Genomic DNA, 18,986 nt, shown 5'->3' with positions numbered 1-18,986 from the left:
AAATTTGAAAGACTACTTCCCTAGATGCACAGATAGAAGACATAAGGTCTCTACTTCTAGGAGAGACCTTATGTCTCCACTGATACCTTATCTCTCTTTAATTTCTGCCTTTATTGAGACCTCTTTCTGGTTACTTCAGCTTCAACAGCACTGGTAGTGTTGGGACAGATTCCTGGTTCTGAGCTACAGTTAGCCTGAAGAAGGTTTAGAACATTTCATCACATAGCTTTAGCTTTGTCAGTGACATGCGCACAGCACCTCATTGCTGGTTGAAACACTGTTTTAGAGTCATCTCTGAGCTTTCAGAACTGAGTGTGTGCTAGGTACATTGATATCAGTACCCACACTCCTCTTTTCGGTGCCCTTGATTTACTTTGAAATACTTCAGTATTTACGCCAATGCCATTTTTGCATCAGCGTTTATCGCAATGGTGTCAACATTTTTGATGTCCGTGTTTTTAGTACAACTGGGGTTCACTTAGAATATATAGCCTATGTTATATTTCCATCAGTGTTCATATTTGTCTAGTTTTTCAGTTTGAAGGACTTCTTGCAGATGCTTAAAACATCTAGAAAAAGTCTCAATTTCTTTCTAACGTAAGAGCCAAAGAAAGATGTTTATTTTTCCTCCCTCAGTGCTTTCCCATGTATTGTATTATCATCGGTGATCCCTTGAGTTGAGGATGATCTCTTTCACAGGTTTTATTTTATATGGGTCCTTTGGTGACTGAGGACTCTGATCCTTGAGCCGTGGACTCGTTGGCAGACATTGCAGGTGGTGTTGGAAGGCAAGGTTGGGCCACGATTATTGCATACGTTGTCTGTCCTGTCTTTTCTGGTGTTTTTCTGTGACCTTGGCGAGATGAGTTTCCTCATAAATGGTTGTTCCTTCCCTTCTCTGACAAGTCTTCGACAGTTAGCCCTATCTTGGGCTACTGTGTCTCAGTGTGTAATGTCAAATCCAAATCTCTTGATGTTTGTCCTGAGAGTACTTTTGAAGTGTTTCTTTTGGCCTCCTCATTTCTTTTCCCCTTTGGTGACTTGGGCATACAGCAATTGTTTTGGTAGGTGTGTATCAGGCATGCGCACGCAGTGCTTGCTCCAACACAGCTGGTGCTGGATAATCAGGGCCTCAACACTGAAGCTGTTAGTCTCCATGAGTAGGAGTTGGTCACTGATGTTAGTATGGTGATCCTCCCACTTTATGTTGAGTATCTTCCAGAGAAAGTGCTGATGCTGGCATTCTAGTTTTTCGTTGGTTTTCTGTAGGTCACCCAAGTCTCACAGCAGTAGAGGAGATTTGGGAATACCACTGCTTTATAAACTAAAAGTTTAGTGTATATTCTGATATTGTGGTTGTTGAATACCCGGTGAGACAGTCTGCCAAAGGCAAAGCTGGCACAACAGATTCTGTGCTGAATCTTGACATCTGTGTTTGTCCTCTGTGAAAGATGGCTGCTGAGGTGTGCAAAGTGTTTTGCATTTTCCAGCTCCTCTCTGTCAATGTAAATCTTCCTTGCTGTGTCTGATTGCCCGGGAGCAGGCTGATGGGGAACTTTTGTTTTGCAGATGTTCAGGCTTGGCTCTAACCTTTTGTAAGCTTCTGAGAGATTGAGGGCAGTTTGTGCTGTAATTGCACATTAAAGGAGTATCTACAGTCATCTGCATACTAGAATTCGGTTATTTTTTATGATATTTTAGTTCTAGCTCGGAGGTGAGAGGTTGAAGAGGTTGCCATCAATCTGATATTGGATGCCAATGCTTTCTGGCAGAAGTCTTGGATTAACAATGTCATAGCTGCTAGGAAAATGGAGAAGAGAGTGGGTGCCAGGACAGAACCTTGCTTTACACCAGTTCAAATGGCAAAGGGCTCAGAGGTAGAGCCATTGCATAGGGTGGAGGCAGTCATCTGGTCGTGGAGGAGTCTTAAAATGGTGGAAAATTTACTTAGGCAACCAAACTTTGACATGATTTTCCATAGAGCCTCTTGGTTGACAGAATCAAAGGCTTTGGTCAGATTGATAAAGGTCACATACAGCTCCTGGTGGTGGTCTTGACATTTTTCTTGGATCTGCCTAGCTGTGAAAATCACGTCAGTGGTGCCTCGTAATGGTCTGAAGCCACATTGGGACTCCGGGAGTTTTTCCTCTGTAAGAGGGAGTAGACAATTCAATAAGATTCTAGCAAGAATCTTCCCAGCAATGGAGAAGAGAGCAATGGAGAAGAGGGCAATGGCTTGGTAATTGCCACAGTCAGCCCTATCTCCCTTTTTAAAAAATGGTGACAATGTTAGCATTGCGTAAGTCAATGGGGGTTTCTTCAGTGTGCCAGATTTTGAGGAACAGCAAATGGAGTATGTCAGTGTTTCTCCCCCCACTTTCAGTACTTCAGCTGGTATGCCATCAGGACCTGATTCTTTTTTGTTCTTTATTTGCTTACTTGCTCTATGGACCTCCTTGGGTATTGGTGGGTTGGCAACAGTTTCCCAGATTGAGTGCTGAGGGATGGAGTCGTTTAGTGTCATCAGTCATAGTCGAGTCTCAATTTAGAAGCTTTTGATAGTGTTCCTTCCAGCACTGTTTGATGGATTCATTGTCTTTAAGAAGGGTAGTAAGTACCATCTTCAGATCTGAGCAGTGAGAGGCTACATGAGCTTGGTTGGTACAGGGTTTTGGTCTCTCAGAAAAAGCGCTACATATCATGTCTGTCAGCGAATGCTTGGATTTCTTTTGCTTTGTTCTCCCACCATTTGTTTTTGATTTCTCTGGTCCTTCTTTGAACCTCTGCTTTAAGCTGATGCAAAAAAGCTCTGCTTTTAACTAGATGATGGATGATTTTGCCATTTGCAGAAAGCTTTTCTTGTCTGGTCCACAAGGGCTGTGATCTCGTTGTTGTTGTCGTCAAACCAGTCTTGATGGTGGCAGGTAGCAAGGCCAATGGATTCCTCACAAGCCTCCTGATGGTCTGTTTTAGGGCTTCCCAATCTTTTTCGACACTTGTGTTAACATTTCCAGGTGTGCATATGATCAATATTATATATATTATACAAATAAAGTCAAAGTATAAGGAATCATATTTAAATAAGAATATGGCTTGGTTTTCCAAAAGTAAAGATAAAAAATGTAATCGCCCTAATAGAAATGATACATATAGTAAAATTATCAGTTTTGCAAAAGTCTGAAGATAATGTAACGTATTATAGGATAATTCAGAAATGATGGAATTGCTCCTTTCCCTTTTAAGGCTGAGTGTGGTACCTCTATGATTGAGAGAATTTGTCCCCAAACTTGTCTCTGTTGGCACAGAACTATTTGATTGTCAACTGCATTATTCAGATTTCTAAACTTAATCCTAAGTGTGCTGCAGTTAGTATTTCTGAGAATTAATGAGGGCCTGGTTTCACTTATTTTCTCATAATTTGAATCTGATTTGCATGACCTCTAGTTTACCTTTGTGTGTCATTGGCTCCAGCATGGGAGGAAACCTTATTCCAAGCCCCTAGAAAAAGCTTGTCCAGTCATTAAATGGTATCTTCCTACTTCCTATGGGGCAACAAATCATATAAGATTCAGTGATAGTGAATAGCTGCCTTACCCTATTCATTTGTAAGTAATGACCCTTCACTAATGCCACCTTTCCTTCTGTTCTATGATTCCTTCACATGATCTTCAGACTTGCAAAACTGATGATTTTACTATATGTACCATTCCTATTAGGTGATTACATTTTTATCTTTACTTTTGGAAAATGAAGCCATACTCTTATTTAAATATGGTTCCTTATATTTTGACTTTATTTGTGTAATAAAGCAGCTCAAAAATTTTTAATGTTCTACATTGCTGTTGGACAATTCTTGTAACAAATCCTTTACACTGTTTACCATTATTTCTGTGATGTGAATCTGATCATTACCTGTCAACTCCTGCTTTTTGTCCCTTCAAATCCTATAGCAGTCCCTGTTACGGTTGATAAATTGAATTCTTTTCTGGTAAATTTAATTTAGTTAATCCAAAGTACAGTTCTTTATCACAACACACCTCACTTGATTACTTATGTAACATTTTAGTATTCAGTCAACATGCACAGCTACTCACATTGACATCAGTGTCAATTCTGCATACAAACTGAGAAAAATGAGGATATTGATGTTTAACTTATCCTTACATAAATTTTATTTGTAGTTTTAAAAAATGCATCTCATGTTTTAGTTGGAGTATTTTATGATCCAAAGCTTGAATCAGAAGTCCTCTGAAAAAATGAAGAAAAGAAAAAAAGGCCACAAATGCCAAGGAGTTAAACCGCCTCAGCTTGAACAGCCAGGTGCTTATAGTAATATTTAGTTTCTGTTGTTTTTTCAGTATAATACTGATGAGATTAATTATTTAAAAACATGTTTAATAAATTATCCGTTACCAGCAACTACTGTGATCTGTGAGTTTTATCTCAGAATGGATTGAATAATCATTTAGGGAAGACTTCATGAAACTTAAGGATTTTATAATACTAAATATATGTGATGGGTGATCATTTAAAATTTGTAGTATGTTTTATAAAAAAAAAAAATGGGGTTGTATACATAGAAGTGAGCTCAGAATATGGAACATTTAGTGAAATTATGGATAAAGTCTGAGTTTTATACAAGCTGCACAAGGAAAGAAGATGAGGACAGTAATAACTCAAGAAAGTAAAGGGAGGTATTATGAAGAAGCAATGAAAAGCTAAAAGGTAGTTTGTTTTTTTTTTAATGTAGGTTTCAGCAGTTTAAAATCATACTAATTTTTATAGTTCTTTTCTTTAGAATTTGGTAATTTAATTAGAAATTTAAGTACATAAGAATGAGCACCCTGGTCAGACCTATGGTATAACAACAACTTGAAGGTGCTTCATGTTAACTCAGTAATAATATAACTTGTTCTAATAAATGCCAGATATTGAAACTTATTAGTCCAACATCTGAGGCCTACAAATGCCCCTAATTCAAGTCAATGGCAACACTCCCATGGACTGCAATGAGAATAGGATCGGATCACATCTGTTACCTTTTAAATATGTTAGAAATGATCACCCATTGCAAAATATACTCTTATAAAACTCCTCATAATTGTACAACCATTCCTTAATCATTACATTCTTAGTTCTGAGATAAAATCAGAGTAGTTCTTGTCATGGATATGAATTCCATCTGTTAAGTCAGAGTGGTTGCATGGGTGTAAGTATCTTTTTATATAAAAGGCATGTGAAATGACCAGAAAGAGATTAGTCATGTATATTAAACAAAATTTTGTATTCCTTTTTTTGAGGATTTATAAAAGGGGGAATCGTTTTTACTAAACAGTTCTAACATTAATGTATTCTACTAACCTTGCTCAAAGTGAATGAAAGACTGGATTTGTTGTAATGATGAAGGTGAAGTATATTTTTTATTGAGGGTAATTAAGAAAATACCCGTATGTCCTCATTTGATCCAGTCTCTGAGAAGAAAGATGCTTTTGTTTGCATGGCAACTAGTAGGAGTTTAGAGTTACAAAACAGTTCATTCATCATTATTTTTAATATCTCACTTTTATAGAAAAAATGCCAATCTTAAAAGGTGAAGCCTCGCATTATAACTCCGATTTACATAACTTGCTGATCTGCTGCCAGTGTGTGGACGTGATATTTTACTCAGAAGATTTAAAGGAAGTAGTAGAAGCACACAAGATTGTTTTGTGCTCTGTAAGCCATGTCTTCATGTTACTTTTCAATGTGAAGAGTCCAGCAGATATTCAGGATTCCTCTATCATAAGGACTGCACAGATTCTGTTTGCAGTGAACAATGAGGCTGTGTTTCCAGTTTCTAGCAGAGGCTCACCAAGCGGCCCACCAGTTAGAGTCATTGTTAAAGACTCTTTCTTCTGTTCTTGTTTGTCAGACATTCTGCACTTCATTTATTCAGGTATCTTGTCAGAATGGTTGCAGCTGTTTACTGTCTTTTACAGAGCAAACACATTGCGATGGAGTGAGTGTTTTACCCTACCAAAATATATTTCTCTATTAGGATTAAATCAGTTTGATTAAAAAAGTCCATCTCTTTAAGCCATTGTTTGGAACAGCTTCTGCATGGAAATTGAGCTTAACCTTAAAATTATTGCTTTTAGCCCTGTAACTTCAATTCCAAACTCACTGAATCTAGTGAACCAGAAACGTCTAAAGTGGAAATAATTTTCCTCCAAAATTCTATAAAGCTAACAAATTTTGCATGAGTAAGTAACAGGTAAAGATGAACTTAATGCCAAACACCACCTTGCCAAAAAGCAACTTTTCACTGAGATAATTTCAGAACAAACTAAAATTTAAAAAGTGGTTAAAAACCACTGTGTACACTAGTATATAAATGTTAATGTGTATCCTTTGAGTAAAAATACTAGGTGCTCTTTTTCTGATGCTCCACTACTAAAATGAGGAGCAGCATTATCTGTTTTGTGAGAGCAGAGGTCTGGGAGTCATGTGTTCTGTTTTAATTTCTGCCGTTGAGTCATTGTGTAACCTTGGGCAAGCCACTTAATTTCCATTTCCCTATCTGTTAAAATGGTGCTAATGATATTTCTTCTTTGAGTGATGTCCACATGGATGCTCTACTTCAGGTGTTGTCGCGTCCCGCTCTCTTGATCAGAGATCTTTGCAGCAGTACTCATTCGGATTGCGTGTGTGTGGCTCTTGTCTCGTGGCACCGTTGACGCCTCTTCTGGCATGCACACGACTCAACCCCCTCATTTCCTTCTCAACTGTCCATGGTCCGAGATGGAGCAAGAACAACAGCTTCGGTTTTCACTTGTCTTACCAAGAATAGTATTAGAGAATAGTTTAGTGTAGTAATAACTACATTAGTTTAGTCAGTAATTTACCCTACTTTCCTTCTTAAAAAAACAAAAAAATTAATATTTTCTCCTAATAGGATAGGTTAGAAGCATAAGACATGCCAGGTTTACCAGTATTTAAAAGGCGCACCTCATGTACAGATGCCAGGCCAACATCGGATGGCCATTCACAATGTGTATGCTGCCTGGGTGAAAAGTGCCACAGAAATGCACTCATTCTAAGAAACTTAAGGCCAGGGCCAGGAGAGATAAGGACCTGAGGTTAAAGCTCATGCTTATGGAGAAGTCCCTCAAACCTTCCTCTGACCTGGGACCCGACAAGTCATCCTCAGAAAAAAACTGAGTGCACTCCAAGAAAAAGAGCCTCAACACCTCCAGCCACTACTACACCAAAGAAAAGGTGTTCACCCAAAAGGCTGTCAACATCCGCTTTACTCCGGTCCGTGGCATCTAGAGACTCGAAATGTCCGGGTGCAGAGTCAGGAGACAAACAAAAATGGTCCTCCTCCAGCACGGCACCAAAGAAGGATATGGTGCAGAAGACATTTGACCAACAGTCAACAGCATTGATTACGGTGCTGTCAGAGTGCGACACTGAGAAAATGCACAGTACTGGGAGGGGCCATGGCACCAGATTAGCGGCGGAATTAATGACGGCACCAATAATTGCCAAGGTATCGATGATGGCACTGGCCACCAATACAGAGCCGAAGAGAAGTGCAGCACTGTCCTTAAAGGAAAAGGACAAACAACACCACTGCCAGCAAATGGAGACTATAGTGATGTTGTACCCGCAGTCACCCACAGTAGGCATGGTGGAATCACTGTTGCACTTCTTGCACAACGAAGCATTGTCCATAGTGTGCTCTCTCAGTGGAGAAGACAGTGAGGTAGAGGAATCTCAATTTTCATCAGAGCTCTCCTGCCCCACCAGACCATCATTAGAGGCATCTGAATATGCTTATTCTAAGGCATATAGCAGACTGTCCAGTTCCTGTACAAGCAGGGCAAGATCCTCCAGACATTCACCCCCAGCTGCATCAACAACAGTTGCAGAAGACATACAGGTGGGGTACATAGGCATGGAGCAAGAAACCTCTCCTCCCACACACGACTTCTCATCCTCACCAGACGAAGCTGTAATCCCTCCCATACCTACGCCAATAGACAACTCCAGACATTTGCATGACCTCTTCGAGAGGGTCACAGAAAATCTAGAAATTCCCTTTGAAGAGGTTACGGAATCATGTCTGAAGATTCTTCATACAGCAACATAAAAAATTGTTTCCTATGGACGAAGCACTGATGTAGCCAGCTAATACCATATGACAGACACCATCCCACCTACTAATAAAAGAAATGATAGAAAGTACTATATCCTTGCCAAGGGGATGAAATTCCTATTTACTCATCCACCTCCAAATTCCCTTGTTATTGATGCTGCAAACCAGAGGAGCAAGCAGACAAAGTACAAGTCAACACCACAGGATGAAGATTGGAAGAGACTAGATTTGCTAGGCAGAAAAGTTTATGCCTTTTCAGCTTTATTAATGAGAGTATCTAATTATGCAGCTCTACTCTCCAATTACAACCATAACATCTATGAGAAGATACCAAGGACATACCAGAGGACAAAAGTTCAGGTCACTCATTAACGAAGGACTACTCATAGCTAGAACATCGCTACAGGGTTCATTGGATGTAGCTGATACTGAAGCTAGAACATCTACGGCCATTGTTATGTGCAGGGCCTCATGGCTGCACTCGGCGGGCCTTCCCAGGGAGCTACAAATGAAGATAGAAGACCTACTCTTCGACAAGGTCCAGCTTTTTGCAGAAAAGACAGATGAAGTCCTTCATTCCATTAAGGATTCCCGAGCAACACTTTGAACGGTAGCCATCTACATGCCTGGAAAAAAGAGGAAACAACATAGATTTGAACCACATACCTGCAAATATCCTTTTCTTTCCCAGTATAGACAATACGAAACACAAAGAGGGAAGCAAAGAACACAGAAACATAGACAGTCACAGCAAACCCCTTCGACCTCTCAAACAGCATCGTCCAAACAGCAGTTTTGAGAATTTGGTCAAGGGTCTGAGAGACCCCACTCATCAAATAGTGCCAACATCATCGACCACACACTTCAAATTCTGCCTCCCAAAATTTCATCACAATTGGTCATCAATCAATTGGTCTTCAAGCAGACAGGTGGGTGTTAGAAATCGTCAAATTGGGATATGCTATCCCATTCACATCCATTCCTCCTACATACAGCCCTTCCCTGTCCCTCTTCAGGGACACAGCTCACATGCAAATTCTTCATGAAGAAGTAGATGAACAAATTCATGAGGAAACAAAAATTCAAGATGGTCACATTGTCAACCATAATATCGGCACTGCAGAGAGGAGGCTGGTTCTCAGCCCTGGACCTTCAGGGCGCTTATTTCCATATTTCAATCCACCCCGCACACAAACGCTTTCTGAGATTTATGGTGGCCAGCAATCATTACCAATACAAGGTATTGCCATTTGGCCTCTCTGCAGCACTGAGGGTCTTTTCTAAGGTGCTGGCCGTAGTTGTGGCTCATCTGAGGAGATAAGGAATTACAATTTTCCCAAACCTGGACAACTGACTCATAAAAGCATCCAGCCAAACCCTGGCAACACAAGCTACTTGCCAAACCATAGTTTTTTTGAAAACTAGGACTCAACATAAACAAAGAAAAGTCCATTTTCAACCCAACACAGTGGTTGGAATTCATAGGAGCACAACTGGACTCAATAATAGCCAACGCATTATTACCACAACCCAGATTCAAGGCCATAATAGATCAGATAGGACTAGTAAGAGACAGTCCACCAGTATCAGTACATATTGTCATGCAACTCCTGGCGACAATGACATTTGTGGTCCAGTATGTCCAACTAAATATGCAATGCTTTCAGGGATGGCTTGCCTTGGCATACAGACACGGTCTAAACAGAATATTAACAATACCGGACAAAGTAAAAGATTCCCAACTCTGGTGGACCAGAGAAAACAACATGATGTCGGGAGTCCAATTCCCACAACATCCTCCATCAGTTATGATCACCACAGATGCATCACTATTGGGGTGGGGAGTGCACCTCCCTGACCATACGATACAGGGATGATGGTCAAAGTTCATAATGCATGCCATCACTTTATACCATTCATAACAAACAGGTCAATAAGGATAATGACAGACAACATCACATACATGTTTTAGATCAACTGTCAGGAAGGAGCAAGATCCCACTCCCTTTGCAGTGAAGCAATAAAGCTCTGGAACTGGTGCATACAACACAACATCAGCATATCAGTGGCATACCTACCTGGAAAACAGAACATCAGAGCAGACAGACACAGCAGGCACTTTGGCCAGAACCATGAGTGGGAACTTAATAACGAGGTCCTGAACAATATTTTTAGGCAGTGGGGCTATCCAGTTGTTGACCTTTTTGCCACAAAGTAACACTGCAAATGCTATCAATTCTGCTCAAAGGCAGGACTGGGGCCAAGCTCAGTGGAAGATGCATTCTTACTTGACTGGAGCAAACAGCTCCTGTACACATTCCCGCCCATCCCAATGATATGCAAGGCCATTCACAAAATCAGGGTAAACAAAGCGACAGTGATAATGATAGCACCTGCTTAGCCCAGACAGACATAGTACTTAGATCTGCTGCATATGTCAACATACAAACCAATCACTTTGCCTCTTTGATGCGATCTCCTTTACCAGGACGATGGTCAGACGATTTATAACCCAGAAATACAGAAACTTCATTGGATGGCATGGTTCCTAACTGATTCAGTCCAGAAGAGCTAGACTGCTCTGAAGAGGTTAAACATCTATTAATAAATAGTAGAAAACCATCAACAAAAACAATTTAACAGCAGAAATGGCAAAGATTTGACTCCTGGTGCAGGCATAGACGACTCTTCATCGTATCTTCATCTATTCCATCAATCTTAGAATATATCCTAGAACTAAAAAAGATCAGGCCTTTCAATTAGCTCCGTGAAGGTTCATCTAGCAGCACTTTCTGTTTTCCACAACAAGATTAATCACGCAATGGTATTCACTCTCCCAATGGTAAAACGTTTCCTCGGTGGGTTAAAAAGAATATTTCCAACTGTATGTAATCCCACCATACCATGAGACCGAAACTTAGTATTAAAGGCAATTACCAGGCCACCATTTGAACCCATAGCAACATGTTCACTTCTCCACATGTCATTGAAAGTGTCACTTTTAGTAGCTATCACATCGGCCAGACACGTAGGAGAAATCAACATGCTTATGGCCCGCCCACCCACCCTACATGATTTTTCACAAAGATAAAATCACTCTTAGACCCCCACCCAAAATTTTTACCAAAAATAGTATCAGACTAACCGATTAGTTAATAATCTATACAGTTAAACCACATAGTAATGCGCAAGAAGCAGTGCTACACACATTAGACCTCAGATGAGTGCTAGTCTTTCACCTACAGAGAACAAAAACATTCCAAAAGTCAGATAAGCTCTTGGTATTTTAATCATGGAATGCACAAAAGGACAGGCTATGTCTAGTCAAAGACTATTCAAATAGATAAAAGAATGCATCCAGCTATGCTATAAACAGAAGAACTTACAAGCCCCTGTAGGAACCAGAACACACCCAACCAGGGCATTATCTGCTTCTGTAGCATTCCTTAACAACATTCCCATAACCGACATATACAAGGTAGCTACATGGGCCTTTGCACACATTTTCACAAGACACCATGCAATTGATCATGCATCTAGTAGGGATGCCATACTAGGACTAACAGTTCTCTTATCCGTACAAACAAGTGAGCCTGAAGTCCCTCCACTAAATGAGGGGCACAGCTCGAAGTCACCTAAAGTAGCCCACCCACAGGACATCACTCGAAGAAAAAGAGGGTTACTCACTTGGTATAGTAACTGCGGTTCTTTGAGATGTGTGTCTCTGTGGGTTCTCCACTATCTACCGTCCTCCCCTCTACTTCAGAGTTCTTGTACGGGACTCTATATGGTAGAGAAGGAACTGAGTGGGTCAAGTCGCACGCACGCCAGAAGAGTCCAGTGGCACCACGAAACGAGCCGTATACGTGTGACCTGGACAAATACTGCTGCAAAAATCTCCGATCAGAGGCACGGGATGCAATGACACCTAAAGTGGAACACCCACATGGGGACACATCTTGAAGAACCTCAGTTACTGCACCAGGTGAGTAACCCTATTTTTTCTGCCTCTGTAAAGCACTTTGTGATACTCAGTTGAAAGACACAATAAGTGTAGAACACTAAATCATCTAGCATTTCTTTTGTTTGAATAGCATTGCTTTGTACTGATGACTGCTAGAGTATTACGTATGATATTCCCACTAATGAAAACTATAAGATATTTGTGGGAAGAATTAGTTTTCTAAATAAGGTATCCTCACATTAACTGTAATTAGAAATGCATAACTATATCGTTCGAGATGTTATATATAAGGAAATGGAGTTTATTTTCAGAATGATAGTTGTCAAAAGTATTTAAAGGACTGTTCCTTTGGAACAGCAGTCCATGGTCTATGGAAAGGGCCAGGAATATTTTCCTTTACTCCTCCAAGAAAAACCATTTCTTATGCCTTCAATAAACCAGCATGGAACATTAGCAAACATCTTTGTAAATTGCTATCTGGTTGACTGAAATAGCCTTCAGATTGTGTACCATATTAGTTGTAAGATGAATTTTTATTTTTGGCCAAAGTGTCATGCCAACCTATGGAGGAGTGGTCGTCTTATATGAGGCTTACATTGGAGGAAATAGATATTTGAGACTCCCAGTAATGATGCTAAACCTCTGAGGAGCTCTACATGCTCCTTGATTCTCATGGTTTATCTATGGCTCCCTTGGGGTTGGATTTTCCTTAACAGGATTTAGTGCTTCTACTTGGCAGTTCAGTACTGTCCTATATACTTGTGTATAATCCCAATATTTATATGAGGTCAATAATTTGAAACAGAGTTTAAAGTGGAAATTAGGGGATGACCATCCTACGTGATTTTTCTGTAGTAATTATCTGCCACTGAACACATGAGGACTATAAAGTCTCTTTATCAACTAGATCAAATACAGACTTATCAAATAATATATAGGAAATGTTCAACGATTAATATCCTTTTAATGACTTTTTAAAATTTTTAATTCTCCTCTTCCTCTTCCTCCTCATCTTTCTCCTTCTTTTCTTTGTCTCACTCCATTTCCTTCCCTATTCCACTTCTCCAGTACCTCAGAAGATGACATTAATCCACTGAGTATAATGGTAGCAGCTTAAGTAGGGCTTCAGAAGGAAAACCATTGCTGATCCCATGCATCTTAGCTGAGTGGCTTGAGCAGTCAGTCCTTCCTAGGAGAAGCAGAACTTGAGTGAACTGCTTTTCTGTGGCAGTACAGCCTTTCTGTTTAGCTGGTGGTGGCAGCTTCTCTTAAAATGCTCATCTGTTCAGCATCTCAGTGCTGGTGTGTAGGTGGGTTATTTTTTTGAAGCAGGCAGAGGATTGAGGAAATGCAGATGACGGAAAGGGGAGGCTGTAAAGGTAGGCAGAAGTAGGGCAAGAAGAAGGAAAGGAAAAGAGGGTAAGGAGAAAGGTGAGTGTAGGTAGGTAGGTTACAAAATTGCAAAAAAAAAAAAAAAAAAAAGTGTTTGAAATTTATGCCACGTTTTTAATATACTGTTTTGGAACCTTTTTTCTGTGGTTTTTATTTTTTTTTAAATCAGTCTACATAAGAAAAAATGGTAAGTAATTTTCCTTAATTTAAATATATACTATTAAATCTTGTTTTGATATAACAATTTAAATATAATACATACTTATTATAAACCATTTTATAAGCTTAGTAACTTGCTCAAGGGTGTATGTGCTTCACCCAGTATACAACACTGAAGATGTGTGTGTATTGGCTGAATTATACACCTTGTTGTGAATTATTGCTTTCTTATTCCATACTGTTGTGCTGCATTAGATGCAGAGCGTAAACACTATCTTGGGGAAGAAGGTGCCTCACAATTTGTCACTGAATCCCTTGATAATGCTTTAAATTCAGCCTCTTTTAAGGGTAAGTGACTTAGGGATGGGAGGACTTTCAAAGATACAAGGAAATTTAACAGTAAACTCCCTTTTAGTACTTATAAAAGGGAAGAATTTATAATATTGTCGTAAATCTGAGAGAATACCATATGGGCATGTACTTTGTGAGCCTCTGTCAACAATACCTCATTTGTGACTAGTAATACCCCTGTTATTCTATCCCTAGGCTTCTCTTGATCAGTCTGCTAATCCATTCATTCTGTTTTTCTGATGTGCACCAATAATGACTGATGAGTTTAATTTGTTACATAAATCAGGGTTTTAATTTAGATCTTCAGAGATGAAAGACAAGTTCTTTAGCTTGCAAATAGTTTATTGGCAGATGCTGATGTTCTATCTTAATTATACCTTCATGTATATCAGCCAAAACACAAGCAATTTATACTTGCATGGATCAAATTCTTCCCTGACTTATAGGTTGCGATCTCAATGAGATTGTATGAGGTGTAAGTCAGCGCAGAATTTGGTGCGTATCAGAGTTGGGTCTTCCCATTTAGAGGATTTTTAAGGAAAGTGTTGAGTCAGGAAGAATAGACGACTAGTTTTTGAGGTACATATGGATGTTTTGTGCCTTGCTACCAATGGATTCTGTTCATAAATTTGAAATAACCTTTCCTTCTCTTGCACCACTGCTGGTGTAGATGGCATGAATGGCAGACAGGGGGTGAGATCAGGGTATTCTATACAGCATCAATCCCTAGCTTCTGTTTCAACCCCTTGGGTTTGACTACAGCTGGTAAATGTTAGAGCACACTGGGGTTTGCTCTAACTTATTCCTGGGAACTGGCCTGCACAGTGAGGCCCCAGCATCACAAGATATGACTATGACCTTTATGCCACCTTTGCATCTCCTTTAGCCCTTCAGACTTTGTGCCTCTCATCTATAGTTGTGCCTCCAAACTGAGTGTTCATTTAAACAAAACACTGATGTTTGAAGTTTATTCAGATAAAATGTTCAAGCATGGTTTTTTCACTTTTCTTCAAATACTCCATGAATTGCTATTTACTTATAATTAAGTATACATTATTGCAAAATAAAGATAATTGCTGTACAGTTAGGATTGGATCCTACTCCCATTAAAGTCAGTTTTGAATAAAATAAAGGTCTCAGAAAAAGAAGGTTTTTAAAATTCTGGAATATGCTATTTGTTGCTGAAAGAGAACTTCTCCTTACTAACCTTAGAACCATTTGGTAATGTTCAGATGGAAGTCCTATAGGCAACTTTAAAAATGTTTTTCACATTTCCCACCAAAAATTTTAGCAATCACTGTTTAGTCTTTTGAAAATATATATAATTTCTTAATTGGATAATTGTCTTTAAAAATTAAAATACTTTCTGGGGCTACAGCAGCTTAAGAATGAGCATCCTGAAATTTTCAAAGGTGACCTAGCCAACATTGTCTTATAATAAGGGATGTGTGTCTGTCTGTCCTATGACTGATTTGGTCATAGGGCATCATGTTTCCATAGGCGTTTTTTATCCTGGCAGAACTCATCTCCTCTCCGGAATCCCCTGACAAATGGGGAAGTGAGACACAGAGGCCAAGTGATTTGCCCAAGGTCACAGAGGAATTGCATAGAACAGCAGGGAATGGAACCCAGATTTCCCATATCCTAGACCAGCACCCCAACTATTGGGCCATCTCTCTTAATGATTAAAAAGTACAAAAAATAAAGAAAACATGAATTGCACAGAATTTGTCACTTTAAAAGTCTTCATAGTCATAGACGCTGTTGGCTCTTTATAATCTATATAGAAAAACAAACATCAAATTAACAGGTAATGCTGTTCTGTTCGTCTGGTTACCAAATACCTTAAATACAATTGCTCAGTAAATACCTTTTGTTTAGTGTACCCTTGTGTGTATTTGGGTTCAGATTTTTACAGGATGGATTGATTTAAATCAAGGTGATTTAAATCATGATTTAAATCACCAAGAGAAAATCACTGATTTAAATCAAGTTTCTCACTGATATGTCGTCACATTTCTTAAACAATGGTGCAAATCTGATCAGGAAAACATTAATTTACAGCTCAATACAGCATTTTACAACATCTAGGAGTGAAATTTTTTAGATAACTTGATTTTTTAAATTTAGTAAATAGAACATAATACTTACTACCTGTGTCAAGCTTCAGATGCAGCAACAGTACATTAGGAATGGTAAGAACTAAATCACACACACAAACACAATAGCACTTATTTTATTAAACTAAATCTTAAATGTTATATAAATGTTTCACATTTGCAATTGCAGCAGTCTCCTGAGTTGCCAGCTGATGGGTGTCCTTAAACTTTTTTTTTTTTAATTTTCAAATTTTATTAACTCTAACACACAAATCATCACAACATTAAACATACGCTGTCCTTAAAACTTTTACAACTAGCTCTCATCTTCCCCACTCCCACTGTCATTTGTATTCATAGACTGAAACAGAAATATGAGTTTTCCTGCTTTTTCAACTTCCAGTCGATTTCTTAGCTTTGAGTGAATAATACCAAATGAAGAAAATATTCTCTCTCTGCCTGCAGAGGAAGCTACTGCTGTGAAAAGTTGGCTTAGCAACAGAATGAACTCTGTTTCAAGGTGCCTGGCTAATGATTTCCGCCAATTCAGGAGAGTGACTTTATTCCAAACATCATCAGTAAACATATACTGTTTAAATGGTTCTGCTCCAGCCCTTAAATTTATTATGACTGGCATAACTGAGGAGTGATTTTGAGATACCCATGCCATGGCAGCATCATCTTCTTCAGAAGTTAGGCATCTACCTTTATATCTGGGGTTGAGAATGTTTGCAAGAAAATGAGGTGGAGTTAGTGCTTGATCCATTCGCTTCTTTATTGCCTGCAGTTTAACTTTCTGGTGAGGTATTTCTTTCTTCAATGTCTCTTGAATTTCAACAGCATCAGCAATGCAGCAACAATTTCTCTGAAGTTTAAGGCTCTGGATCTAGGCTTCAGTATATTGAGCATATCCTCTACATTCCTCTTTAATCCAATGTTAGATACTTTGGATGAGATACTTCCATCTATTTTATCACGGTTTTCTTCACAAAGTTTTATGAGACTAGGTTAGTTCTTAATAAATTGTTCAAAACAATCAACCACAGAATTCCGTCGAACATCTTGAGGGAGAATTAGTTTAGATCCTGCTGCTCTCTTCAGTGAAGCTGATAAGGTGAAGCAAAATGGTTGTTATGGAAATATTTTGCGACTTCAACATTTTCTTTTAAGTATGTCTTCTCCAGGAATAAGTCTTTGGTTAAAAGATGCATTAAATGGGCACTGCAGCCATATGTTGTTAAGGAGCATCCTTCCATTTCTTTTTCTAAGTATCTTCTCATCTTGGCCACGTTTGTAGAATTGTCTGTGACAAAACTGTGCATGTGACAGTTGAATTTTTATTCACAGTTTATTACAGCTTTCACTGCCACTTCTTTTAAATATTCTGTTGTGTGGGCATTTCCCGATGTATCTATTGTTTATGAAAGATATGCAACCCCATCTTCTGTTGTCACACAGGCACATATTACTGGATCATTGTGTACATTACTCCACCCGTCAAAGCTTAAACTGGCAAATTTCCCCTCAGTATTTCTTGCACACTGTTCAAGTTCCTTCACATACACTGTATCTAGCAACCTTCCACCAATGTCTGCTCTACCAGGTGGATGTAGCCTGGTCGTAAGGACTCTTCCATGTCAATGAAGTGTTTGTTGTTAACAATGTAAAAAGGAGAATTTGTGGCATAAATGAACCGAGCAATCTTTTCATTTATGGTGTGTTGTTGGTATTTGCTGGTCCTTACTACAAACCTATCCATGGTGGTGATTTTACTGGATGATTGAAATCTTTTGCTTGCTACTGATACTTTTGTTGTCTGAAATACGTTTAGTTGCAGCACTGCTGCTAAAAGTACCAGCGGATGACTCTGAAATTGTTGCAGATAGACAGTCACAGTTAAAGTCTCTTAGGCTTAAATGGGATCCTGAAACAAAATTAAAAAATTATTTTGATTAGTCATTCTTCTCCGTTCTTCTCAATCTATTATTCAGTTAATCATTTACATTTTTTTCAGCAAGGATGCAGATCCAATTCCAAATTACCAAAAAAGCTAAAACTGACTGCAATTAGAGTGCACTTAATTTTGGAGTAAGCCCCATAGAACTCGGTGGCACTTCTGTTTTTTGAGCAAACTAGTGTAGGATGGGGTTCCCTTGGGAAAGCTGAGTTATACAGAAGTAAAATAGGGAATAGACTTAATGCATCACCATTATGGTCTGTGGCCATGATGTTCCAAAATAAGGGATATGTATTATGTAATATAAAATGATACCCAGTGGCAACTGGCAACTCTAGATTTCTCTTACTGCAGCTTTCTGTACTGTATACTTGGGTGATTAGATTCTAAACCTAGTTAACTAATTAAACAAGCCATAAGGATTAGCTAAGCTAAACTTTTTTTCTGGCAACATCCAACATAGCAAACAGCTTGGGAATTTACTTGTTAAATCACACTTATACTAAAAGGCATAGAGAGAGGCTTGAAGAATGATGCGTTGCAAAGTGAATTATTTAAGTTACTAACCAGGTGATCCACATTGTTCTTCAGACATATCCACATCATTTTCTCCCAAAAAGCAGTTTTCATTATGGTGTTTCATCCTTGCAACTAGGCCCTGCATCTCCTTCTTGCACTGCTTACACTTGACACATTTTCCTTTTTTACCCAGAGAAGGAATTTCTTCAAAATATTCCCAGATAGGGGGTCTCGTAGCCCAGAAGCCATGACAGATTTTCTGTGGCAGAAGTGTGGGGGAATATAGGAAGCTGTGTGTACTGAATAATTTCTTCCCTTTTTCTTTCCAGGCCACTCCACTGTTTCTTTCTACTCTGCCTCCATCCTTTGTCTCTCTGTCTTTTAGACCCTGTCTGCACTTACCTC

The 18,986-nt window shown here is 39.1% G+C and overlaps 1 protein-coding gene across 3 annotated transcripts in view; it reads left to right on the top strand.

Moving 5' to 3' along the window:
* Nucleotides 1–18,986, top strand: part of RHOBTB3 (Rho related BTB domain containing 3) — a 60,417-nt gene that overhangs the window by 24,617 nt on the left and 16,814 nt on the right. For 2 of the 3 annotated variants that reach the window (XM_067568633.1, XM_067568632.1), the window contains exons 6-7: nt 4,209–4,320; nt 5,570–5,935. In XM_067568633.1, coding sequence (XP_067424734.1) covers nt 4,209–4,320; nt 5,570–5,935 — 478 coding nt within the window. The remainder of the gene's footprint in view (nt 1–4,208; nt 4,321–5,569; nt 5,936–18,986) is intronic. The other variant, XM_067568634.1, reaches the window with a different exon arrangement.

This window comes from Emydura macquarii, unplaced genomic scaffold (genome assembly GCF_026122565.2).
Source record: "Emydura macquarii macquarii isolate MOO-44397 ecotype Brisbane River unplaced genomic scaffold, CSIRO-AGI_Emac_v2 contig_2897, whole genome shotgun sequence".
Taxonomy (NCBI): domain Eukaryota; kingdom Metazoa; phylum Chordata; order Testudines; family Chelidae; genus Emydura; species Emydura macquarii.
This window is presented reverse-complemented; position numbering and strand designations above follow the sequence as displayed.